At 40.3% G+C, this 27,813-nt stretch overlaps 2 protein-coding genes across 22 annotated transcripts in view; one reads left to right on the top strand and one right to left on the bottom strand.

Annotated features, from left to right (window-relative positions):
- The first annotated feature begins 2,271 nt into the window (after nucleotides 1-2,271).
- On the top strand, nucleotides 2,272-3,837 carry ier2b (immediate early response 2b). The gene has a single exon (XM_012878216.3). The coding sequence runs from the start codon at nucleotides 2,489-2,491 to the stop codon at nucleotides 3,032-3,034; it is 546 nt and encodes a 181-aa protein (XP_012733670.2). The 5' UTR covers nucleotides 2,272-2,488; the 3' UTR covers nucleotides 3,035-3,837.
- Nucleotides 3,838-16,952: 13,115 nt separating this feature from the next.
- The window catches only part of LOC118565163 (voltage-dependent P/Q-type calcium channel subunit alpha-1A-like), a 91,832-nt gene continuing 80,971 nt past the window's right edge, over nucleotides 16,953-27,813 (bottom strand). For all 21 annotated transcript variants that reach the window (XM_036144867.1, XM_036144872.1, XM_036144868.1 and 18 more), the window contains one exon: nucleotides 16,953-25,591. In XM_036144867.1, the coding sequence (XP_036000760.1) occupies nucleotides 24,866-25,591 (726 nt within the window). In that variant the 3' untranslated portion in view covers nucleotides 16,953-24,865. The remainder of the gene's footprint in view (nucleotides 25,592-27,813) is intronic.

The following is a 27,813-nucleotide window of genomic DNA, read 5'->3' as shown; positions in this document are numbered from 1 at the left end:
AAAATATATATATTTTTTTATTTCTAATTTGTCATCCATATACTCCATATTAAAAATAGAATGTGTTTCTCAAGAGTAACAAAGATAGTTTGTGCACCTTTTCTCCCATTTAAAGCTGCCCTTTGACTTCAGACTTTGGTCTGAGCAAACACTGCTTAGGGTGTCTGTGCTTGACCTGCAGGTCCTGTGAAGACTTCAATGTACAAAGAACCGGGTTAAAAACGCTTAAGTTGCATGGATACGTGGAACAGGGCTCTCAGACGTCAGTCCGTGAATTCTGATGATGTCCTGCAACTTTTAGAATAGAATAGAATTAAATTTTATTGCCACTGCATTGTCACAAGTACAGAGCAACAAAATGTGGTTTCTCTGCTTTTAACCCATCCCCTAGGGGAGAAGTGGGCTGCAATGTGTGGCGCCCGGGGAGCAATCTGGGGTTAAGGGTCTTGCTCAGGGACCCAGAGAGCAGGCGCTGGGGATCAAACCGGGTACTTGCATCCTTTTCTGAGTGCAAGCACACTGCTCTAACCACTAGGCCAGCACTCCCAACTTTTATGTCCAACTCTGCTTCAGCACGTCTGATTTAAATAATTAAGTCATCAGCAAGACTCTGCAGAACTGGACAGGATGCTACTGATGCAATTTAGGCTCCTAAGCATGGTGAGTTGGCCCAGCAACAAATCTTACTTATTTCTGTTCAAACCTATATTTTACCAAGAAGATACATGAGGTTAAAAACTTCTTTTCCTGCTCCTCTAAATGCAATAGCCCCTGAAGAATTGAGTTTGAGACCCCAGACTTAGGAAACATTGGTAATTGGAAAGTTCAGAGAAACATAATGAATGAATAAATAAATGTGGCTGCATGACTGTCTGGTGCGCTTACATTTTATAAAACAGGATTTTATAAATGCTGTTTTGCAGCATATTGTGGTTCTTTACTAATTTATTGATCTTAGCTGATTTATTTTCCTACAGGAGCGCCTATAAAGCAGTCTCGTCCGTCAGGCTCGTACTCCTTGACCTCAGCCGTTTCGCTGCCTGGTAACCCTATTTACACCGGTGACAACTCCAAATATGGAGTGCAGATGACGCCATCGCCGTTGTTGTGCGCGTCCTACGGGGAGGAGCCAGTGAGAGCGCACGGGGAGGGAAGGAGGGGCTGCGGTTGCGCGTCCGCGTCATGGCTTTTCCACTGAGCGCCTTCCTTCGGGGCTGTTTTACTACCGGATGGTACATATAAGGAAGCAGTGTGCCTGCGTGTGCATGTGTGTGTTTCGCGTGTATTTTTCTGTGTACAGTGTGTGTATGTGAGAGAAAAGTGACGTGATGTGTGAGTTTGACAGAGAAAGAGCGCGGGGGGAGTAGAAAGTCCCCAGAAACTGGAGTACACGTTTCATTCTCATCTCGCACGTAAATTCTTCGGAATGCTTGCTGGGTTTTTACCAGAATGTAAACACTGACTGCTGAATATTATTCCTCTTTTAGACCGTTTACACGCTCTGCCCTTTACGATTTCCTCAAATACTCAACGGGAACTGAACAAGAAATATTACTTAGAACACCTCGCAAATGTATTATTATTATTATTATTATTATTATTATTATTAGTAGTAGTAGTAGTAGTAGTAGTAGTAGTAGTAGTAGTAATTTAAGTAAATTACTTAAATATGGTTTGCCTTATTTAGTTAGTCTACTAGCAAAGATATAGCAGAATAATAAGTGTATTGGGAAATATACTCTCTTTGATTGTCACATGATGACCTTAATGTATGTATGTATGTTAGAAGACTATAATATAATATGATGTTATATACTCTGTTGCGTATTTGATATAATGTAAAATCCAGTGAATAAGGGACTTTTTTTGCTATACAGGTCAATATTCTTATATAGGCTTTACATTCTGTTTCGCTGTATTTCAGGAAGGAAATTACTTCCCAAGCACACGTAGGTTTCAAAAGCTATAACTGGCTTCCATCTCTGAAAGAAGCTGGCGGAGGGATAAAACGCGGAGGAGAAAGATCGATGGCTGATTATGCATAATTGAATTGGCACAATCATGCACCTCTAACGAACATCTTGGAGGATGACAAAGATTCAATGTGAGAGAAAATTGTCAGACGGAACAGATGGTTGTCTGAGTGTGTGTGTGTGTATGTGTGTGCGTGTGCGTGTGCGAGAGAGAGTTGGCGTGCACTGGGGGGTGTAGCCACAGCAGGTGTGGGAGGCGCCTGCTTGTCACTTACTGAGGAATGAAGTTCACTTTACGTCATAGAGGAAATAAAACGCCGCCCTACTACTCGCGTACTCTCATTTCTCCGAGCACAACAGCTGGTGATCAACAGAAGACCGAGCTGATAAATAGATTAGAAACTAGAAACCAGAAACTAAAGTCATATTTAGGGGAGAAACAGCTCCTCGTCGCCTTCGCTCAAAGTGCCAAAACGACCGTGCGTAATTACGCGAAAACAACAACAACAACAACAATGAGTGCCACAACAGCAATGGAAGTTAACATCGAAGCCAGACGGATACTGGCCGTGTCGATCAGTAAGCTGTACGCCTCTCGGTCTCAGAGAGGTGGACTGAGACTTCACCGGAGCCTCCTGCTGTCCCTGGTCATGAAATCAGCCCGGGACATCTATCACTCCTCTCGGGAGAGCGACGCGCCGAGCGAAGCGCAGTCACCACCGGAGGAGCCGATGGACACCAGCTCCAGCCCGGAGCTGCCGGAGCCTCAGCCGGAGCCCCTCTCGGAAAGAAACTCCTCAGAGACTGCCGTGAAGGAATCGGACAGTGAGGAGGAAGATTACGAATCTGACACCACCGAGGACAAAGAGAACCTGAGCCCGGCGAGGCAGTCCAGGAAACGCCGGGGCAAGGCGTCTGCGGCGCCTGACTTCCTTCCCAACAAGAGGGCGAGGCTGGAGCCAGGGGAAGAGAGGTATGCGGCTCCGGTGGCCAGCTGTCGCGTCGGGGCCGGGGAGTCCCTGACCACTCTGTCTCTAAATCAAGTCATACCTGCTTTCTGAACGGAGAAAAGGACACGATCGCCCTTTATTGGACTTATTAAAGTGGAGTGATTCTCAACTCCTCATACTACTTAAGCACCTGGGAGCTGACCTACATCGGCAGTCTCGGAAACAAAAGGATTACAGGTGCCACGGACCGAGCTCTCGGACCGAACTCGGCGTGCCTGTTGGGGCAGGTAAAGCCCCAAGCAGAAGAAGGAAAAGAAGGAGGAAGGGGCCAGATGGCTGGAAAGTTTATGGAAGAAACTGAAGGAGGAAGTGGTTGTGTTGCCTCTTGTTTCCATATGACTCATCTTCAGTTCAATGACTGCAAACAAGTGACAACTGCTGAGTCAGAATGTCGGTTTGTGAATCAGCAGCGTTGATCAGAGAGCAGAAGTGGTAAACAGTTGACCACAGGTCAACACATGCAGAAACTCAGAAGATGGAGCACGAGCTTCAGGGAGTTTCCTGTCTTCATGACAAGAAATCCGACTCAAACACTGAAAGAGGAAGGACAGCCGAGGCAGACGCCATACACTCACACATTCAGCTGCTCTTGTGGACTTTGTCAAATCAATACTACTGCTGCCGGGCTGTCCTACATACTGCGTTCACATGGTGCTTTGATAAACAGGTTTGTGCACATGGCACTTTAGAAGCCTGTCCATTTTGGACATTGTGTGTTTTTTTTTACTGTGATTCGTCTTGTTCATGTCTGACCTGTGAAATTTCATTACCTCACATGTCAAGCTGTTTGATCATTGTTTTTTGTGACGGAATCAATGTGGTCAAGGTTTTTAATAAACTTGTTGAAAAATGAATCAACAATTGTCTTGATGTCTTTATTCCTTACTAAACAATTAAATTAAGGAGATGAAGGACTGCCAGTGTTCCAAATTGCAGGCCACAGCTCACAGGGTTAATCCTTTATTAGAAGGGGTGGAGTGTGGAGGGGAAGGGGGGGGGGGGGGTAGCTGGTACGACTTAGCACCAGGAATGACTCGGTAATGTTAATCTCCTGCTTACAATAAGACTTCCCCTCGCAAACAGCTTCCCTTGCTGTGCCGCTTCCTGTGGATTAGAATGGAATTCTGAATCACATCCTTCCCAATATGATCTCACGCTGATTTATTACAGGGGGCATTAAAGTTATACAACGCACCAGCAGTACAGCTTGTGGACCAAACGCTGCTGGCGAAAAAAAAAAAAAAAAAAAAAAAAAGGGGAAAAAAAAGCAGCAGGTGGTGTTTACGGCCTGAGGCTATCTTCATCATCCACTTCCTGTCTGCTACCTTGAGTCTACACCCTGAAACCCGTGGTTAGTAATTATGATGTTGGTCCGGCTGGCCTGGTTCATCTGGTTGCTCAGGTTGTCGTCGTCGTGATCAGAGGTGGTTTACAGCAGGGACACCGCTGAACATGTCGATGTTTTTTCTCAATTGGTCTATTTCCAATACGGCTTGTAACATGAAATCCACGGCACGCTGGCAACAAACTAAGTAATCCACACATATAAAGCAAAAATACAATAACATTAGATTTTAATATAGTGTAATTACACAAGGAGAGGCTGTTGAAAAAGCTTTTTGAAATTCATTAAATACTCAGCCTTTTTTTCCCCTTTTAATAATGAGATCTCAAAGACATCTTCTGGATGGATAAATGCATGCATTGCTCAGGTGGGATTTCCAGCCATTCTACCAGACCAACTGTCATCAAATATTGAAGGTTCTGAATGGGGTCCACTTTTATTCAGTCTAATATTAGATTCCTTGCAAAGATTTCCTATTTGGTGACTGTAGATGCTTCTGACAGTTTACCAGTGCTTCTTGGCTCTCGGATCGTCTTTCTGGTTAATTTTTAGACTCCTCTGTCAGATCTGGATAGTGGTTGTTTTGTGGTAAAAATTATCTTTCTGCTTCTGAATTGTGGCCCCAGCAATGTTCACTGGAACATTCAGGTGATCAAAAAACAAATATCTGAACCTGCCACATCAGCATGTATCGCAAGGATGTTGAGAAGGCTTCTTGCATCCATTCACCCACCTTGATTCTTCTTACGTGATAACTGAGAAGATGAACCTTTTACTAGGCCATCAGCCAGAACTAAACCAGCTATCAATAGTTAGCACCGTTAGAGAGCAGGATTGTTTGTAAATACTGTTATATTTCAGCTATTTTCTTTTCTTTCTTTGCATTTTAGCAGCGTTTTTCTATATTATGTACTCCTTGTGTCTTTCCATTTTATCACACATTCATTTATTGACTTGTGCGGATTTTCTGTGGTTGTTACCAATAAATAGTGTAAAATATAAGTTGGTAAAGGCCAGTAGGAAATATATTTTGTGTAAAAACAACCAGCAGTTCCCATGGTGTTTGATAACAACTACAACAATATAATTTTTCATTTTTTTAAAATAGAAAAAAGTCATTTTCGTACTGATCTCTGCAACCCATCAAATTTTTCTTTGAACCATGTACTGAGAACAGCCGACTAACAAATTGTTTTGATGAGCCTGTACAGCCACAGATGTTATTTACATAAATCAGCTGCTGCATTAACTTATGGTGAGGGTTTATCCCCATAAAAAAAAAAATAGCAGCACAGAATAAATGGTCCCTTAAATCCACAGATCACAGATTTGTCACGGGTTAAGCCCAATTTTCCAGCTCTATGACTGGATAAAACATTTAAAAACAAGCCCAGTATCTGGGTTAAACCATCTGTGGGTCTTACCCTGTCATGCTTGCTTTTAAAATCCATTGAAATCCTCCTTCAAACTCAAGTAAATTTTCAGCAGGATTTCTGAATGTATTGGCATTCGTCGTTATGTGCAACAAAGACTTAAAAGTCATTAAAAAAAAGATAAAAGGAGAAAATTTATGTGACGCATTATGCTAGAAGTGAGAAAAAAAAACTCTTGAGGTGTGTACTTGGCATGACCAGTCATAATTAGTCATTAACACGTGATGAATATCATAGAAAGAGTCACATTCTTTATCGCCGAGTAATTAAGAGGCTGGGAGTCACTATTAGTCACCTTCCTCCTCACATTTTCATAATTCTTTGGTGTGAAACCATAAAACCTACAGGCCTCATCTTGTTAGGAGTGCTCAGCGTGTTGTCATCAGGAGCCTCTGGATGCACGTCATTAACGTTAATCAATGGGATTTGGATCAATTTTGTTTGGCTGCTCCAGCGAGATCCGAAGCAGATCCCGCTCGTCTCACAGCTCCAAGTCATTCACAGCCAGGCTCGGCAGAAGCGGTACACAGTGTTCCACGTGGCCACATAAGAAAACACGGTGTCCTTGGACAGCACTGGGGCTCCATCCAATCAAACGTTATTATACACAGATTTTGAAAAGAGGCCCACTGTGGATAGATTCAGCATCTCCCTGTGGCTTAATAGAAAGACCAGTTTATCAATAGAGGTTCTTGATTGAGAGCCAGAGGGGAAAATGTTCCTTGCAGAAAGCATAATGGGATGTTTATTTTTTTTTTATCTGCCCTCTATTTTAGGATGCTCCAACAAGAAAACAAAGGGCCTCTCTCATCTGCTCTCTGTATGTGGGATAACTACACTTCTGCATGCAATCATGCTAAAACCGTTTACTGCCCGTTTGTCACTTTCTCTTATCTGTTAAGTGCCGTTTCACACTCGGCTTTGCAATTTTTTACTTGTTACTGCTGCAGCTCCTGGTAATAAAAGGCCTCTCATCAGGTTAGGGCATTAATAAGACAGAGTGATTTTCAGGGGGTGTGAAACATCCTGTAAACATGTATTTTAAATGGTTTCAAAAGAGCTGCATACCATTTATGCCAGCAAAGACTTTCAGTGCCTATGAACGGCATTTCTGCCTTTCCACAATCACCTAATTGGTCATTAGAACCCAACTGTGTGTAATTTAATCATAGTATAAATACAGCTGTTCTGTGAAGACCTCGGATATTATTTTTTAGAGAACATTTGTAAAAAAAAAAAAAAAAAAAAAAAAGTAATAAGAAAGACCAATAAAACAACAGAGAGTTCAGGGGTAAAGTTGCGGAGAGGTTTCAAGCAGTAAAAAGCTGGTAAAGATGGATTTATAGCGAAAGATGTTCCGACGAATTAATGACTCCCTGTGACGGTGTAAAAATGTTCTCAACAATTTTAGATTTCAATACATAAAATGTTTTTAAAAAACATGTTTTGATCTCATTTCAATTTCTAAATCATACACTTTTTTTTAATTGATCTGTCACTGAGGCTGGTGGTTGTAATGTGACAAAATATGCAAACGCTCTGGTGGTACGAATAGCTTTGCAGGATTAAAAATCAGAAACCAACCAGGAGCTCTACTTTGAGTTTATCCGCCATTATTGTTCAGAAAAGAATGACATGGAGAGACCTCAGACACAGATTTTATGTGCAGCATGGCATCACCATCACCCCTTATACGTGATTAGAGGCGACTCGTCTTTGAGGGTTTATGATGGAAATATTTTACAAATGTGGCTTGAGATTTGAGAAACGGTACAATAGTTGGAAATTGTTGTTCCAAAGAAAATACTCACTGAGAAGTAAATTGATTTTAGCTACAGATAATTCCACATTTGCTGCTCAGGAGAACATTATCACACACAGTTGATGCAATATGGGTTTTTCCTTAATATATATGTGTTCCAGGATATCAGATATGGTTTAAATAAACCATCTGTGCTAGAATACAACACTGATTTCTATGAAAGAAACAAATAGGGATGATGACTGAACTGCAGAAGAGGCCAGAATACTGAATTGGAAAGCTAGCAGTTGTAAAAAAACAACAACAACAACAACAACAATAATAATAGGGTTTGTCATCTTAAACGCCTCAGTAGGCTCTTTGTTCATAATGTGAAGATAAAATGCACAATATGATGGTTTTGGGACCTCAGTCAAACCGTCTATTGCACAGGAATATTTGATATTTAAGGTTTTACTAAAATTAACAATGCTTGTAATGCTGATTATTGTATAATTCCTTCTATTTATTAGTAATGCTTGGACTATTATGAAAATATAGTGAGAAAAACCAACCTCCCAGATGCTCTGCATAAGAAAGAGGATCGTTTAATAAATTACTGTTGCGTTTCAAATTGCAGATATGCTTCCAGCAACACATTCCCTGCCCAGATCCTGAAAAAGAGGGGGCCCGCCATGCAGGAGGCAGCATGATTAAGATGCAGAGTGCAGAGGCCAGACAGTCGCAGTGACGTGGAGCTCTGACAGCTCGCGGCTAAAAAAAGAACAGGACCGGAAATGTCACAGGATGCATGCATTCATCTACCACCGTGGTCCTGCCTGTGATGGAGGCAGATAAACAGTGTGACGAACAGAGGGGCTGTGTGCAGATGTGCGTAGGTGCAGACACACGCTATCACTGCGTTAGACCGCAAATCTTATATAACAAAGCCTTTGGGGGGGAAAAAAGCATTAAAATGTAAACAACGATGCATATTAAACGGCAGCATAAGCACAAAGCTTCACTATTTGAGCTGAGCAACCAGCATCTTGTTTATGTGTTCAAAGCATTTTAGGAGTTATTGTCACAATTCCCTGAATTGTGCATGATACACGTTGAATGAGGAATTTGTGTCAAATATATACAAACAGTTGTACACTTTAGAGTAAAGCCAGTTTTAAAGATGTTGCCTTAACAATGTTAGTATGACATTGTAGCAGAGTAAGGCTACGTTATTAATGTCCATGAACTGATAAGTGTGAGAGAAGCAGCTCCCAAAAAAAAATCTATTTGAAGGAATATAACTTCCTTTCCAGGCAATTGAAAAATAAACACTATTTCTCAGGATTTAGAGTTTCATTAGAATAAAACAAATTGGATTTTAATTCAAATGCTTAAGAAATTATGGGAGTTACTCAGCAATAAAAAGTGATACAAATAGGAATCATATTTCAAATCAATCAACTGATGTCTCCTCACTACTGATAACATAGACCTAGAACGAAGCAAACATGAAACTTAAAGACTAAACGGCATCAAAAGCGAATCTGCACACTATTTATTAAAATGGGACACATTCTATACCACAAAATGAACATTTAAAAGACTTTTAACCATACTGATTAAAAACGCAAATGCTATAATGAGCTTATAAGAGTTCTTAATAACCTAAAGGAAATGTTTTACTGGACTAATTCTAGTTCTTATTTCTAACTTTAATCTAGAAAGGAAAAAGGATCAGAGAAGGATAAACTCCATTATGATTATTTATAAGACAAAGGCAAGATTTCTCTTGATAAGTTGCTACTCTTGATTTGACGCGTGATCCATAGTGGAGGTGGAGAAAAACAAAACAAAGATCTGTAGGAACTTTGTACAAAAACAAATGAAATACATGATGCATACTAAGATAATTTTCCAACACAGTTGGTCCAGGGCTGAGCAATCACTCCACTCCCAGCTGGAGGGCACATTTCTCTGGGCTGGGTAGGAGGTTGTGAAAAAAAATTATTCTCTAAAGAGGAAATTTAACATGTTTTTACAGATACTTCAGCAAACCAACTTGAGCATAACAAATTGACTAGGTCTCATGTTTTTTCATCATTATCTTGCAGTCGTGTGTATCAGAAGTTAGCCCTGAATTCATTGGTGGCCTTACAAGGCTGTTTGGAGCGAACTGGACAGAGACAGTTAAAGTGGGTCAAAGTTCCCTTCTAATAAAGGTTGGCTTCAACAGTGAGAACCTTTTAATTATAATGTCAAATAGTTTAAAAATGAAGTGGCTGGTCAGCAAAAATTAAATGTAACCCCCTTAAGTTAGCAAAGGTAAATGTATGTTTCTGTCTGTCTTGACTGGCGCTGGAAATAATATTAGTAAAACTAAAGACTTCCAAATTTGAAACAACTTTTTATACAATAAATGTACTCAGTTTTTATCATTTGGATGGCATTAGTGTGTGGAAAAGGGCTTTACTCTGTGCTATGTGGAAGGCTTTATGGAGAATCTGTGAAGCTGCTATAAAACGGTTTGTTTTCTGGCTACACAGATGCTGCCCCTCCATAGACATGAAGGCAAATTGCTGTCATATCTATGACAGCAATCTATAACAGATTTTTGAGCGCATTGTACCACATAAAATCCGTCAGAGGGCACAACAGTAATCATATATAAGGCACATTGGATTATGAGTAGTGTTGCGCCGATACCGATACCAGTATCGGATGGGGCCCCGATCCAGCACTAAAATGGTGGTATCGGTATCGGCAAGTACAAACAAATAGGGCACCGATACCATTTTGATGTTTGTATGTCACTTGAACGCAGCCTTCTGTCTCCCGACTAGTGTTATACATGTTATATAAGTTCATGAAAGTTGCACTATTTTGGTATTTGAAAGGCAAAAGTTTATTCAACTATGGTCACCCATTCCAGGTAGACAATAAAAAGTTCTACTACCCTAAGTAGTATGCAGTTCTTCATATATAAACACACACACATCAGTTTCAAACAGATGGTATCGGTATCGGCCAATACAGCACAGCCAGGTATTGGGTATCGGTATCGGGGCCAAAAAATGGCATCGGCGCAACAATAATTATGAGTATAAATATAATAAATAACTAAAATTGAGTTGAAATTGAATTGATAAGGCGCAGCATACATTTTTGAAAAGATTTAAGGATTTTAAGTGTGCCTTATAGTCCGAAAAGTACGGTAGTCAGGAAGTAGTTCTAAATTCCCTGTCAGCACTGGGCATGCTGAGGTGAGCAAATCTTTATCAGTGCAGGCTGAACATCTGCATAGCGTAGCATCAGATTATGTATAATTATTGTTGCTTCTCTGCGGCAACATTTGAGTAGCAGTTGCAAAAATGTTCGTAGCGAAGCCTATATTGCACCTATAAGCCGCAATGATCATTCTTGATTAAAAAATGTCTAATATTGGTTTAGCTGGAGAACACATACGCCACAGTATGAGATGGTTAGAAAGATGATGCTCGGGGAATTATTTTAACTAATGCCATGTTGCCCTAATGCCACGTATATTCACATGCATCGAGACAAGGCAGATTTGCAATAGCAACTTAGGGGGTATTAATGTTTAAATTTAAACCTTTCAGAGTGTTTTAATCATCTACCTTATATTCAGATTGACATGTGTGTTACCTTATTTAAATCATTTGGTTAAGAATATAATTTTCTGAAAAAAAAAAAAACACAAATCTGAATGTCCTTTTGTGAATTACCTTAACCCTCTTTTGAGATTCTGAGTAAGAAGCTATTTTCCGCTAAAAGTACGTCACTGACTTGTATGTTTATCTGCAGAGGACATTTCTTAATTGCCCTGTTTGTGTAACTATTTGTGGATAACATGTGAAAACGCTGTTGATGCATGGTGAGATGTTTTGTTTTAGTAGAAGATAAACTGATTATGAATGTAAACGATAATGATGATGCCTGTGTGGGAGTGTATGCGAGTGTGTGTGGCAGCCGCAGAGCTGGCACAGACAGGAAGTGATGCGCCGATGCAGACAGGCGGCTGAACGTGTAGGAGGAGACTATTTTAGGACTGAACTGCAGAAGGACAGGGCTCATGAAACATCTGATTGTGGGCTCGTGTGTGTGTGTGTGTGTCCGCGCCTGTGTGAATGAAGTCGTAGGCAGTCTAATAGCTGGAGGTAATGCTTTTAGTGACCTTTCAAGCTCAGATAATTTTTTATCTTTTCAGCCAAATTAAATAGAACACGGTGTTTTTATGCTCTTAGCATAGGTGGAGGGAATGTTTGAGTGGGTGGGGAACGGACAGGTCAGTGAGAGAACAAACAGAGGAGAGGAGGATGACAGACTGATTCAGTAATTAGAAAAAAAACAACAATGGAAAACAAATAAAATGGAAAGAGGGCGGGGGGGGAGTGAATGCCAAAGACATGAGACCAGAAGGAAATCTGTAGAAGGCTGCACATGATTGTGCAGGTGTGTGGGATTCATCCACAGTCCTAAACAATGACGTAGTGCGAAACGCAGACAGCAAGGAGGAGGGAGAGGAGGAGGCTGAATAGAACTTGAAACTCTTGAAATGTAGACCGAATGTTGTATTTTTCACCTTTTTTTACATATGTGCCTTCTAAAATAACCGTTTCTTGTAGGCTAAAGCTCAACAGTAAAATGAGAACATGCAGAATCAATAACAGTTGATCAAAACCAGATGTGTCCCTAATGTTGCAGGAGGCTCCAAGCAGAATCTTATTAGTGGGCTCTGGATCCTGAAAGCCCACCAACCACAACAACATCCTTTAAAAAGAATTAGCATTCAGCATTTCAAGCAGCCTGTCTTATTGCAAAGTAGTCAGTAATGAGCTAAGAGATATTTAGTTTTTTTGCTTGACAATCACTCAGTCCCTTCACAGTATTGAATAGCTATGACTGCAAGACGTCTTTGATGAGAGCTGAAACATGTTGAGAAACAGGAGGAAATGTTTTCATTTATTCAATGTCCATTGGAAAGACGGTCATATCCAGTGAACAGGCTTCCTTGTGAAGGCTAGATTCTGAGACACGAGGCCAAGGCTAATATTGCGTCCCAGAGATAATAAAAGGCTATTAATTACCTATTTATTTACACACAGTTACTGTGTTTGCCCAACCTAGAATTATGAGCAGAAATTAATACATTCGTTTTGAAACGTGACTGTTTGTCAGTTTAAACCAAATGCTGCCTTACACTGCATAAAAAGACACAGAACCATTTTTTTTAAAGCACTGCCTGATCTTAAATCATAGTAAGTCTTCTGGTTTCAGGCCAAATAAGATAAGATAAGATAAGATAAGATAAGATAAGATAAGATAAGATAAGATAGGCTTTATTGATCTCACGTTGGAGAAATTCACATGTGAGATAAATAAGAAAAAGAAACACCAAATATCTAATTATAGCTCCTAAATCTCAGAATGAGATTATTGCTGTCACCAAATTCCAAAATGTACATCCTCTAAGAATATTTACACCTTTAAACAATTTGCCAATGCTGGCAAGATGGAGCTATGGCTTCATGAGAGACTAATCTGTTAACAAGATTTGTGCTATCTGGACACACATCCGTGGATGTACAGATTTACAGTTTATGACTGCAATCTAGATTTTAGCTTTTGGAGTCATGTCCTAAGGTCTGATGAAACTAACACAATAGTAAAAGAAATCCTTTATCTACTTAGCAGTATTAATCAGGAATGCTAAAGCAACATATCAAGCTAGGAAGTTAAAGCTTGGGCAACAATGTGTCTCCCAAAAGAAGAAAGACCCATCGCTTGAACTGGTGACAAAGTGGCTTAAGGACAACAAAGCCAATGTTTTAGAGTGACTCCTACCAGACTCAGAAACACCACTTCTGTCATGTGGAAGTGGCCCAAATCCCAGCAACTACTGGAAGAAACTTGTGAAAGAATAGTCCAAATATTCTAGCCATGTCATTCAGTTTAATGGCAATTCCACAAGATATGACAGACTTATCTAAACTTATAACTTTCTAAAATAATCTTCTCACAGTAAACATAAATAATATTGATAACCCTAACTGATAATTGGAAAAGGTTCGTCTGATTTAAAATCAGTGAATAAAAAGAGAACATGTACCTTTTTATGTGGCAAATAAAACAACAGTTGTGTGCCAAGGTGCATGTGGGCAGTGGCTGATAAAGTAAGATATAGCCTTCTGGGTTATGGCCAGTTTTCGCGCTCCACCTTGGCGAGTTTTTTTACGCAGTTAATTACAACAAATTGATTCTTTCTCATCACCTTTTGATGTCCAATTGAAAATTTTGTTATTCCAGCATGATCTTTGTTTTTGACCTTGTTCTTTATAACCATAGCATCATACAAGAAAATTACCCAAAGTACTAAAATGACTATACCAGCTGTGTACGCATGTGGCGTTTTAACATAGTCACTAAAATATTTCAAATGCAAAGAAGAAGGGTTTCGGGCATGCCCTTTAAGCTTGCCAATAGGTCTGATGTGCTTGTGGTCTAGATTTAGGTTGGAGGTGGGTTATGACATCACTTTTTTCAAATAATTGCATGTTGCTTTTCTACATTAAAATGTCATACAGTGAAATTAGCTTATATATTTACCTTGGCAATGTTTACAATCTGGCCCAGAGTATACAACTGGCACATTTGTCAACATCAGATCTTGTCCTTTGTCCCCCGGGCATGCAGAAGTCCCTTGGCAGACCAAGAGTTCTCTTATACCTTAGGCTGGGTTCGATTACAGAAAAAATATGTGTTGAGTGTTTATTATTGAAACACTCTGGTCCCCATGAGTTTCCAGAAGCAAGAACACAAATAGAACCTTGCTATACAACACCATGCTTTAAAACACATCTGCATATTAAAGGTGGGAAATAGTTGTCAATGTTGCAAAGAAAAAAAAAAAGTTGATTTATTAATGGGAATCCGCTGGATCTTCTCTTACAGCAACATAAATAAGTTTCAGGTAGAGTAAAAAGTTTTGAAAGTGTAAAAATTAATTTAACCTTTGTTTTACCATGCAAAACCCATTGAGGCCAAGGTCTCTTTCTTACAAGGGTGACCTGGCCAAGAGGTCAACAGCACACACTGCACAAACACACAATCAATCTTTAATTTAAATGTAATATGCAATCGGTTATGATCAGTACTTTAAAAAAAAAAAAGAAGCAATACACTTTTGGACATTAAAAGAAGTGTAATAATTGTCTGTAATATCATAAAAATACAATTAAAAGTTGACTAAAAGGTAAAGTTATTCACTGTAACATCTTTAAGACACTGGCACTGTTCTGTGGATGCCTTTTGTCCTTTATGTAAGAAGACAAAGATAGTTTGTTGTGAATATTTTAAATAATTAAGAAAACCTTAAGCTTAAATTTGGGTTGTTCTGGATGTCAGTAAGAAGTAAGACAATACATGCTTCATTTTTTTTAGACCTCATTACTACGAGAATCTTTATGGTAGCCGGTCCTCTTGTTGTTTAATTACTCGATCATTTCTGAAGGCTTGACAACCCAGCCCATGGAAGAACTGCTGAGGTTTTTGGATCTAAACCTTTCATTTTTGTGGAGAACTTGTAACTTGTCCCAGCACTCAGTATGTTTCATCAGGAAGCCAACTCTTTTGGACTCAGCATTTTTATGTATGCTTTGAATCATCTTCAAGAATGGCCAAGTTGAGATAGATAGAAAAATAGGAATTATTACATTAAAATAATTGTACTTTTTGTTCATACTATTATTTTCCTCCCAAATTGTAGCTCATGGTTGTCTAAATTGTCAAAATGACTTTGAAATATTCCTTTGGTACAGAACTACTTTGTTAAACTGAACAGTGGGCAAAGAAGGTAGAATATTAAGGTGGAATAATGATATGTGTACTCAACCAGTTGCCACAGGACTCCAACCTGGACTAGCTTAAAAAAGGAGTTAAAATCGTGTGACAGTGTCCGTAAAATGGCTATTTGAAAAAACACCATTTGAGTACTAGATTATCATACTTACACAATTACATATGAATAAAGTGACTGAATGAATGGAGAACAGTGTGATTTTCTGCTGCTTCTATTCACTGACGCTATATTTTACGCAACCACTGCATGGCTAAAATATCATGGTTACACAGTTGCTTTGAATAAAGGGAGTGGCAGTACTGCTGAAATTAGAATAACACAAAATAATTTTTTATCACAAATGGTAACTCACTTTAAATCTGTGGAAGAACGGATCCATCACAAAGTGCTTTTAATCCCCCTGGTAGGGTGCCGGTCTATTAGATCTTCAAGCTACTGCTATCAGGCAACATTTTTCCTGACTTTTAATGAATATGATTATCTTAAGCAATATGCTTGATTGCAGCTGGAAAAGAGCATGTTTAAATGGGGTTAAAATATGCACTGTAAAGTCCCATTTATTCCATAGTCTTGATCGTTTAGAACACTTTATGAATCTTTAGCTGTGGCTGAAGCTAATCCATAAAAATATGTAAAACTCCTTCCAGTCCGAATACCAGCATGTATGACAGCAACAAATTTTACAAGCGACAAATTGTAGGTTCCAGGACAAACACACACCTGTCGCCATATTATCCACCTGCGATGAAGATTGTCAAGAACATTTCACATGCAAACAAAAAATGAAATCAGTTTATGCAGGATGCAACCTCCCAGGTGTGTAACTGTGTGCAAGTTAAACAAAAGAAGCAGACTGTAGGATGGGTATAATGCATTCTCTCTGGTTTATTCTGGTTCTTTAGGAAGAATTCAGTTTTAAATTACAAAATGCACTTTTAGAAACCGCAGGATAGAGAAAGAAACCGAGGAAGAGAAAGAGATGGTCAAAGAAAGGGAGAAAAAGAAGGGACATCATAGCCAGAATAAATGGGAATAACATCACCAGATTCAGGTTCAGGCAACTCTTTACTCTCAAAGGGATTGTTTTTCATCAAAGAAAAGCTATGTATGCATCGTCCCACTATTTAAAATCCTCTTTCTGTTGTTTAATTTTTTTTTTTTTACCCCCTCAAAGTGTTAGCTAACTGTGTTGCCCCACGGTTTCCCCCCAGTGAAAGAACTGGCAAATATAACAAACAAACATTCTTTGATTTCATCACCAAAATCATTTCCATTTTTTGTCATTATTTTTTCTTTTTAATTATATGTTTTTTTCTTTTTTTGCAAAGGTTTTTCACATTTTTTGTTTTTAAAAATAGAAGAAAAAGAAACACATTGCTCTTAAAAACATCTATCTCTATATATATATATATTTTTACATATATATCCTTTTTTCTTTATATTTAATATCATTTTTAGTTCCTGAAGTTGATTTGTTAACCCCACATAGTGGCATGCACATTGCACATGCAAATCTGTAATTAAATACTTCTCTTTTATCTTAAATTGCCATGTATGCTCGTATTTTTTTCTTTTTTCCCCTAACTTGCTGAATGAATCCTGTATGGTTTTCTAGTGTGGCACTGGTTCGGTTTCTACTGGGTCGAGCGTCGGATGGTATGCTTCATTATGGGATGGATGCTTTGCAGTTGCTTCAGAGAGTTCTCCCGCCGCATCTCTGCACAGAAAAACACTATTTTGTGTTTGGATCCTTTGAAATATTCAACCATTTGTGGGAAACTGGTACCATTGGAAATACTGGTTATTCAGCGTGCTCTCTAAGTTTATATGTTTGAAACAATTTAGTCTGAAAACTCCTCAAGTCACCGTTATTTTTTTTTTCTTGTTTAGCATAATTTTTGTTGGATTGTGGCTATATAACAATAGGCTGTCTCAACAAACCATGTTGTTTAAAAAGTTTATTCCTCAGTTATAAACATAGTTTGAGTATCTAAAATCCTTTCTGACTAAAAATAAGTCTAGTAGTTTATTAAGAAGAAAACAGATAAATATGGGCTGCTCTTGATCAAATTTGGCACTTTTTAGGTATTTCCTTCTGCCTGGAGCATCTTTAATGCCAACTGTAAGAACAAAATGCTGAGGATAAATTCCTTGAAGCAACTTGTCTCTGCTGAGCTCATGGAAACAAATGGAGAAGACAAAATTAAGGATGAAAGATGTAGAGAGAGAAATGAAAATGGAGAGAGGGGTCCTTCAGGGACGGAGAGGCGACAGGAGACATCTAACCCATGTTTTAGAAATATCAATTTAATGAACGTCCGTGTAGGTTTATGGAGCCAAACGTGCGTTAGAGAAGTATTAACCTTAATTTCAACAAGCAGGCACAAAGCAGTTTGCAAAATAACACAAACACCTGCAATATGTGTCTGCAGAAATCTCTATGACAAAACAACTCTTTCTTATGGTGTACTTTACCTAATTTCTGTTTGCTAGAGTCCCAAAATGCAGGTCAACAATCCAGGAAACCTATATTTGTCAGTTCTAAAGTCTGTTTGGCTCCATAAAGTGTAGGAAACACAGCCATGTTGAAGACAGACTCTCACAGAGAATTCACACCCACACAGACAGGCATGAACTAAGCCTTCTCCCGTCTCACTGATGATGACAAAAGAAAGCTTAATCCTGCAACCTTGTGTTCAAAAATGGCATAGCATGCACAACAAAATGGTGTAGCATGCACAATGTGCCGGAATGACCAAAAGGGGTAGAAAGAAATCTGCAAAAAAGGCCGTAACAGAATGAATGACGATGAACACGGTGGGTTCTTCAGAAACTTTATGGAATATATACATAGAAATTACAGAGCCAAATGTACATCTGGTGACATGAGACACGGTGAGAGGATGAATAAGACACATCACAAGATTATCAACCAACTCCTCCACGTTTCACTCTTTCACACATCCACCAACACACACACACAAACACACACACACACACTTCTTACCCATCCAGTGTGGGAATGAGTAAGGGTGAGAGATGAAGGAGATGATGCAGTGATAATCATGAGAGGAGAGAGTCATCATGTCCTGTACAGTGTAAGGCACTGAGGGTTACCTTCTGCGGCTGATGGTGTGAGGACACACTTGGACACGTGACAACGAACGGACTGGCACAATTCACTCACCCAAGCACACAATAAGGGCTGAAACATCTAATCAATTAGGCATTTAATCAAACTAATTAGAAATTTAAAAGCTGATACATTTCCCTGCTAAGGGGGGAAATGTCTTAATTTCTAATGTGCTAAATACCTCTTTTGGGGGTAGACTTTGTTTGGATGTTAAGTCGTTGTCTTCTAAATGTTAACGTATGTATTTTAAACTTCAGGTTACGTTTTAAAGTAAGCAAATCATTTAAAAAACGTATTTTGTCATGGGATTCATGCTCTAGAAACCCCACCCTACCCAACAAAAAGCGTTAGTTTAACATTGTTGAATCAGATCAGATCTACAGTTTTACTTAGTTTTAAAATGTTAAAACATTTCATTCTCTTTATTTATTTTTATTTAAGTACAGTATTTGCATTCTTGGTATTAAAATGAAAAACCAAAAAACGCTGTAATACAAATGCAACACCAGTGGATAGCTAACCTGGCCAGCCAGATTAATAATGTGTAGCACTCTCCATGCTGCTCATTATCGTTTGTGAACGCACAAATATCATGTGAAATTATCTTGCAGGCAAGGTTAGGATAGGAGCATAGTCAACATTTAATCTTGAGGACAGTGAAAGCAGCGCTAAGCTAATGAAACTACCGGTCATTTTTACAACTTGTAGTTTCTCACTACTGTAATTTTGATCATTTCATACGCAACTTTCTCCCCTCTCTGATACTTTTTGTACCGATCGTCCATTCATTATTTAGGGATGTTTTGCCATCCATGTTTTGAATTTATTTTCTAGGATCTACCGTAAGTAAAAATAGGTAATGGGACTCATTTCTTCAGAGTCCTTAATACATTGAAGTTATATTTAACGTGAAATGGGGACATAGTAAAGCGAAAGAGAAAAAGCTGTTGAAAACCCCCCAACAAATCCTCAAATGTTATTTTGGCCGCAAAGTGTCATTATTTCTAATAATCCACAAATATCTAGTCCACATTTATGCACCACAAATCGATAAAACAACTAAGTCTTTGTAAGGTTTTATTTCTATCTGTTTTTCATCCGTGAATAACTCTGTTTGCGTGTGGGTTGTTAGGTGCAAATCTCAGTCTTTTTCCCCAAACAACATCGGGGCCCATAATGCACACTTGATAAAACAGTTTCAGCCTTAGGAAACGTAAACACTAGTTAATCCGCATGGTGAACACATATACACTCTCAGACACAACATACAGACAGTCACCAAGGAAAATGTCTCCCTGTCACAGCAGTAGCCCTGCCCCTCTCGAAGTAGGAGTAGATGAGGATCGGTAGGAGGTGAAAAAAAAAATGGCGTCTGAGCGTGAGTTCGGAAAGTGGTCCAGTGCCATTGTGAAATTGTGTATCAACATCAGTAAAACTCCTGCTGCTGTGCCCACCTGAAGCACCCACCCTCCAACCAAAACAGTACCCCCAACATCAGCCACTCATCTTGTTTTGGCCCTCCTCCTAAGTCCCGCCTCCTTACACACACGCGCACTCACATACGCACGCACACACGCCCGCATGCACGCAATATAGTGCTGTACAAAGGGGAGACCACAGCGTGGCTTTAGCTACATAAGCACAAGTTTTGGCAGCACTACTGTACATTAATCCCCACTGTGTAGTTTTTTTTTTTTTCTTAAAAGAGAGCCCTTTTTGTGTTTTTGTCAACACGTTACCTTACAACTGACCCACTGACACAATTTCACAGCCGACTGAGCGGATGGGTGCTGCGTTTGTTAGTTTTTTTCCTTCATCCCATGGGGAAGAAGAAAGGAAAAAACGAAAACAATTTCTCACATATTAACAACAAAGGGTGACGAATGCCAGGGGTTAGGACAGAAAACACACAGAAAGACAGGTGATGGTGATGCAAAAACCTTGCATTCCCCCCTAAACTGTGTTTCATAAAATAACCATATCATACTGAAAAAAACAAAACAAAGTATAGATGTTTGCTTTTTTCCAAACTAATGGGAAAAGGTTTTGGAAAAAGCGCATACACACAACATGCTTTCACACAAGGGCAATGTTGTGTGTCGGCTTTTTTTGGGATCCGCTGTTACAATTCAGGACGAGCGAGTGGAGCCAAAGTGAAAGTTGTGACGTTTTGGTGCGTTCTGCAGGCTTTTGATGGAAATGTAAGAGCTTGAAGTGCATAATGTACTTGTCATGAAAGGAGAGGGGTGAGATCAACAATAAGATACCATGCCAAGTAAAACCATACAATAACTCAATCCGAGAGCTGCCTGTTCTGTAGCGGTTTCTTCTCTATGCAGTCTTAACTAGCTACCTAGCTCTAGAGGGACCTGAGAAGTAAGCGGAAAGCTTTGCACCTCTGTAAACCTCTAACTACGTCATCTGAAACTGTACACAGGACAACTGTGGGATGGACATAAACTGGCGCCATGCCGCAGCCAAAGGGGCTAGCCAGCTAGCAGGATCTGGAAATGATGGCCGTTGAGTCTTAAAAAGTCAAATCCACAAGGCTCAGGTTGAAACTGAGGGTCTCTTATGTTTTTTTTTTTTTATAGCTGTTACAAAACTGAGTGCCTGAATGGGAGATTTAAATAGTTCAGCCCATTCTGAATGAGCATCAAGCCTAGCCTCTTGACCGATTCCTGACCGTGGCCCAGTTTCAAAATCATCACTCTCCCTGTTTCAAATGCTAGCATGGGAGCCGGTGAGATTTGATTTTAAGGCGTAGCGTGGTTGATCACATATACTACACAAGGGGGGATGGGGGTCAAGGGGGAGGGGGTTACTGACGAGAGCAACGGTGAGTGGGGATTTAGGGAGTGATGAATGTGACTGAGATACAGAAGGCACTGTGGCTCTGTCGGGGGCTTTGGAGAACAATCCTCACCTGCTGTAACGTCTTGGAAGGTGAGGACAGAAGGTCTTATGGTAAGCACCCCTTTACTTCCACTGAACGAAAAAACAAAACAAAAAAAAAAAAAACATCCCCAATCCAATTCATCATGCTATGCTTAAAATCATAGCCTGGAGGCAACCAATCTCAAGAAAGCAGAGAAATTTGAACAGGGAGAAGGGATCTGCCACGGAAGGGCTAAAACAGAGGCGGCAAGAGATGTACATAAAAAAGGAAATTTCGCTGTGAGTGTGACGTAGCATGATGAGGTGAACAAGTGGCATCAGGTTTTTTTTTTTACGCTGTCTCAGAAGTGCAGATTCCTGTTTCATGAATTTGCTTTGCAGCACTTTGCGGCCGCAGGTTCCCCTCCGAAGATGCGAATGTGGTCTGCATAGAGTCAAAATGTGGGTGTACTGCAGTTTGTCTCTGATTCCTGCAATTGCATGAAAAAAGTAGCACTAGTATGCAAAATAAATAAATATTCAAAACTCTATACTTTATATTTTTGTTTATAACTACATCTACAACATTATATCTATGTTCATCTTAAGGTAATACACTATCTTTATCTATGCTCTATTCTTTTATTCTAGAATTAACGATCATTCAATAACTGTCGTCCCCCATAACAGTAAGGGTTAAAAATATTATTCCAGTGCGTGTCGTTTCTCTCCCGTGGTGTAGCGTAGGTCTTTAAAAAGCTAAATGAACAGATGTTAAAGCAAATGAACTGACATAACGTTTGATGGGGAAAGGAAAGGTGGTGGCTGCTTAAATGATTTGCTTTTTGTTTGGCAGAGAAAGATTCAGATTTGCTACAAACTCAGTTTAACTGGGCGGGGGTGTCTTCACAGAAAAGGTTGAAGGGAGGGCAGGTGGAAGATGGAGTGACAAATGGAAAGATACAGCAGCTCTCAGGGCGCATCAATGTTTCCTGACAAAGAATTGGATTCATATTCATTACAACTTTTATAGAAAGTGGAAAGTTGATTGCAAGACAGAACATTAGGATGTGGCCAAAAAGCACTGTTCAGTAGAGGGGGAAGGCAGGGGGGGGGGAAAAATGGGTGCTGATAACTGCCCTCTAGTGGCAAAAACACCATCTGACTGACACCAACCCTGTACCACCAATGCTGTGCTTTCAGTGCTGGCAACTAGTCCCACAGCTAAACTATTGAGCCGAAAACAAAGGGGGAAAAAAAGCTGTAGATTCATAGATTTTTTCTTGTTTTTTTGGGCAACGAGTTGGTGAAGGTCAACCCTAGAAGAAGAAGAGGAACATAAAATCAGCTTTCACATTCTCAATATGTTGTACTCCTTCACTCTAAACATGAGTTACTGATCTTTGGGTTGGCTTGATGAGACCCTATGGGTCACTGCAGGACAGATACTGAGACTCCCCTGACCTCCGCCTGTCCCGGAGAGAGAATGCATCTTCGCTTAGCGCTGCGTTACAACACGCAACTCTGCTGAGTGAGTCTTCGCAAAACCATCATTGCCCAAAAATATTGCACAAAGGCATCAGGAACCTGGTAAACATCACTAAACACGGGATATCAACAGAAGGGATGGAAAAACTAGATGGACATAGCTGAACTCCAATTAACATGACAGCAAGTCTACAGCAACGGTTCTAACATTCAGTCAATCATCACCAGTATTATCATTGTCACTCATTTGCATTGACATTAAAAGTCATTATTAATTTCTGTTATAATCAACAACAGCAACTTAAGTGTGGCATAAGTTTCCTTCTCTCCTCTCTCTCTCTCTCTCTCCCCCTTTTATTTCTCAAAAGACATTAACACTAACATGACTCTGTAAAGGTTTTTTTTTTTGTTTGTTTGTCTCTTGACAGATTGCAGAAACCGAGCTTTCAACAGAAAACTGAGACAAGTAGAATACCCGTCAATCTGTTAAATTCTGTTTTAGGTAAGAAACAAAAAAAAAACTAGCAACTTTTTTTAACCTTTGACAGATACGAAAGTCAGAGACACAGAAAGAGAGAGAGAGAGAGCATCTGAGAGAAGATAACTTATTTTTTTGTGAACCTAAATGTTAAGTTTCCTATAAAGCCCCCCAGGTCCCAATCCCACCCACACCACTTAGATTTCCTTTCTAGTATGGATTATATCAATCATGCAGGTTTCCATCAATTTTTGGACTCTGAAAAAGATCAAAGGAGGCTGAGCGAATGCAACAGAAGAACCAAGCTCCAAATGTCCGAAGAAGAACAAGGAGGCGTAATCGATAGAAGAAATACTGAAGAAATTAGTCTGTTCTTTCCCCCATCCCTCCTTTCCTATCCTCCGCCATGTTCAACTGCGTGATGTCATTTCCTGTCGGGTCTTCTTTCTCTGTATGCTGGGTCGATCAATAGAGTAGGGAAAGGATTGAAAACAGTGACCAGCTCCCCTCTCTAGTAACCTGGGCCCAACCCTCCGGTGCTCTTTAACAGAAAGTGAGCCTACGTTGGGCCTCACCACTTTTTCATCCACTGCCATCTGGACAGGAAGTGATGTCAGAGCAGTTCCTTCCCCATCAGGTGAGTCCATAACAGTAAACAGAGATGATAAAACTCATCAAATATCAGCCAGCACTGTGATCGGCTGGGTTTTGCAGTATAGGTGGAGCTTCATAGGTGCTGTCCCCTTGGACACAGAGAGATCATAAAGATAAAGTTAAAGTACTCCCTTTTTTTAAAATTTCACTCTCGTGTAGTTTCACTGTCTTCTTCATTGTTCAAGTTTCATTTTCTGGAGGCATAGCTTGGCATGTAAGGGTTGGTGGAGGGATCCTGGCTTTTTTTACTACCTTATTTTTTTTTTTGACTTAAAACATTATTTGTTTTAGAGCAGAGTCAAACCAGCGTCCTCCTTATTCCAGCTTATTTTCTGTTTTCCGAAGTAGTCTGGCCAGTAAGAGCTTGCACACATCTGACAAATCTAAGCAATCGGGTGCCAGTCCGAGCGAAGTGCTGTTAGGCCTTGGAACAATCCCATCACATTGTTTTAGAACCTCATGCTCCTCCTTTGACCTGTGTACCCTCAACTCTCTCTTCCCTTTTAACTGGACCTTGACGGTGCAGGCTAGTTATGGGAAGTGCAGTTCTGAGACTGAGAGAGCCAGAGGTAAACAGTGCCCTGGCCTTGCCTAAGGTCTCTGGACCTTCTTGATATTAGCATAACCCATGTGCTGCTCTGTCAACGACTTTGCCTCTCTGTAAAACGTGTAAAAGGCTTCTAGCAGCACCATTACCCCTCTACCTTCACCCCCACATCTCTTTTAGAGTCTAAAGGGGGAAGGTAGGGGGCCTCAAAACCCTTACCATTACATTGTTAAAAGTTTACATATATGCCAGAGCACTAGAGTTGGTGGTTCTTATTCTCTTCTGCTGTCTGCATCTCATGCCGATGCTAGCACCAGTCATCCTCATCCGTTTCACTGTAAGGTTCATGGAGGCCCTTGCGTGGCCCTCTGGCATGGGGAGCCCGGTGGTGAGGGTGGGGTGCCCCTGGTGGTCCCCTCCTTTGTGGGGAAGGTGAGGATGAACGGTAGCCATTAGGAACCCTACGTGGATGCGGGTGAGGGGGTGGAGGGGGCCCATGACGAGCAGTCCTTGGTGAGCGTGGGTGCGGGTGAGGATTTCCACCATGTGGATGAGGGTTGCCATGGGATAGGCTCTGCTCATAGGCGGGAGGCTCATGGTGCCGCTCGTACTCGTAATCTCTCTCATAGAAGGGCCCGTCACCCTCTAGGCTGTCCCCTGGTGGGGGGCCGCTCCAGCGGTTTCGGTGTGGAGACCGAGGCGACCCCTGGAGAGGCGAGTGCGGGGACTGATGCCGAGGCGAGCGTGGCGAACCGTGCCTGGACGAGGAGCCCCCATGGTGTGGAGAGGCGTGACGGGACGGGGGTCGTTGGTGGTAGCCTCTGTCGTGATCAGGCGGAGAGAAGTGACGAGGGGAGGGTGAACGCAATCGGCCTGGACCCGGGGGACCATAGAGAGGCTTTCGGACAGCGGGGGAGTAGGTGACGTGTGGACGTGGGACAGCAGGAGTCTGTGGTAGCTGGCGGCGGCCTCTCCTTGGAGTGCTGGTCCCCGAGGTGGAGGGGACCGGGCTGCCACTTACCGAACTACTGCCCTGCAGCAAAATGTAAACAAGGAAAATCAAAACACACCACAACAACAGGACCAGAATAGAACAAAGCAATGGAGAGAGAGAGAGCGAGAGAGCAATAGATAGATAGATAGATAGATAGATAGATAGATAGATAGATAGATAGATAAACACCATTGGAAAGTTAGTTGAAACATAAATGAAGCAACAAATTGACGCCATGAAACAACACATCACATTGTGGAAAAGAGGACCAAAAGAGTAACACAAAAAAGGAAAGAAACATAACAAAAACATATAGATTGATATCCATAAGTAGGGTTATAGTAATAACTGTGAACTCATACTGGATTAGTGCAGATGTGGGAGGAACACCGAATGGACCACTAGATATAAAAACTCACGACTTCTTTTAATCTTACAGGGGCAGTAACAAGAGCTCAGGATATTAAAACACTACAATAATTTGGCTTTAAAGTCAAGTCTGTCTCATGCAAACCATCCGAGTGGAGTCAGGTGAGCATGTTTAACTACAGCTGCCTTTTTACTTTACATCATTGTTTTCTCCTTCTCTCATTCATCACGTGTGTAGTGTTAGCCTGATATTGCTTTTTAAGATGAAACAACATGTTGCGGTTAAATCAAATGCAAGCACGACTCGAAGAACTTGAGTTGTATGGCAGACGGTGTTCTCGAAATGACATTTTCACAACTATATTACTGTAGTGTAGATAATCCATTAGCAAAACACAGACTGATCAGGTGGCGAAAAGAGAGATTTGTACAGTCACTGCGTGGCTTGCTACTGAAAGTAAGTTATTCTAGTGATGCAGTTACTGAGAGGAACCTGCTGATGCATGCCTGTGCACACAAGACAAAAAGGGCCAATGCAAAGAAAAGAGAAAACTGATTCTCTCCCCCAGTGCTACAAGAACAAAATTATACATAATTACGTTCTTGCAGCGCTCGTTTTTGGAGTTCTTGCAGCCTGACACATGTTCAAACCGGAATAATTGTCTTGTGTAGCGTCCGACAAATATTTGGGATCAGTTAGCAACTGGACGTGGGTGTGGTTACCACACTGACAAATGCTGCAGCTGGAGGAATCTATAAGGACTTCTCAGGACTTCTGCCCTTGAGTTTGTGTAAAGTACACAAAGTCATAGAACAGAAGAACTATGTTCTTGTAATCTTACAAAATACCGTTGTCTACCTGAATGTGTTCAGAATTTTGGTATTTCAAATGAAGTTTTGTCTAACAATAATTTGTCAATATTGTGTAAAACCTGGATGTAGCGTGAAGCAGAGTTGTAACTTAAGTAGAAATTTTGGTTGTCCAAATTCTATTGAAGTCATTATTTCTGACCCGAATTTGTACTTTTACTCCTTACATTTTCAAGCAATTGTCTGTACTTTCTTCTCCTTGCAATTTAAAAATTATAAGGAGTACACAGCAGACTTTTGTACATCCCTGCCTGTAGCTGAATTTCTTTTTCAAGATGCTCAGATGCAAAGTTAAATTTGACATTGTGCTCTAGAACTAAGCAAAGCAGACATCAGTAAGGAATCAATATCAGGTATTGTTTTTGATTAATCACTTGGATTAATTATTAGTTTTGACGGCATTGTCTACTGTATATAGACAACCATACGAGGGTAATATTTACTAAACCTGCCTCGGATACAACGGTTTTGTAATCTGTTGTAATCCCAGATTCCTGCTGCTAAAGTTGGATGTACATTTACATTCCAACACAGGTCAATGAGGTCATCGTTGATAACCTCTGAAGTTTGACTTTTTTCACCATTACAATACTTAGAAGCAACCAGTTATCTTAATGCTCAGTAGAACACATATATGGTCCTTTAATATATCTGCATTGTGCTAAAATTAGCTTGTTTTCAATGGGCATATATCTGTGTGAAACAGTTAGCCCCAACATTAACGTATTAACATAACACTCTAGTCATTATGGCCTTTAGAAAGTTGCTGTTTTGGGGGTGTGGGATGGTACACAATAGCACCCTGTGGTGCGGCCTAAGTTTTTGCCCTTCACAGCAGTTTTTTACTTTTACTTATATGCTTTAAGCAGTTTTGAAACCAGTACTTTTACATTTTTGAGTTAAAAGCTCGAGTCATTACTTCAATTTCTTGAAAACGTGTTTCTAAACCCTGGAATCTATATGTCTACCAGAGTAATAAATGTGAATCATTTCGACATGTCTGCCAGTAAGTTTAAACATTT

This window comes from Fundulus heteroclitus, chromosome 13, assembly GCF_011125445.2.
Source record: "Fundulus heteroclitus isolate FHET01 chromosome 13, MU-UCD_Fhet_4.1, whole genome shotgun sequence".
Lineage (NCBI taxonomy): Eukaryota > Metazoa > Chordata > Actinopteri > Cyprinodontiformes > Fundulidae > Fundulus > Fundulus heteroclitus.
This window is presented reverse-complemented; position numbering and strand designations above follow the sequence as displayed.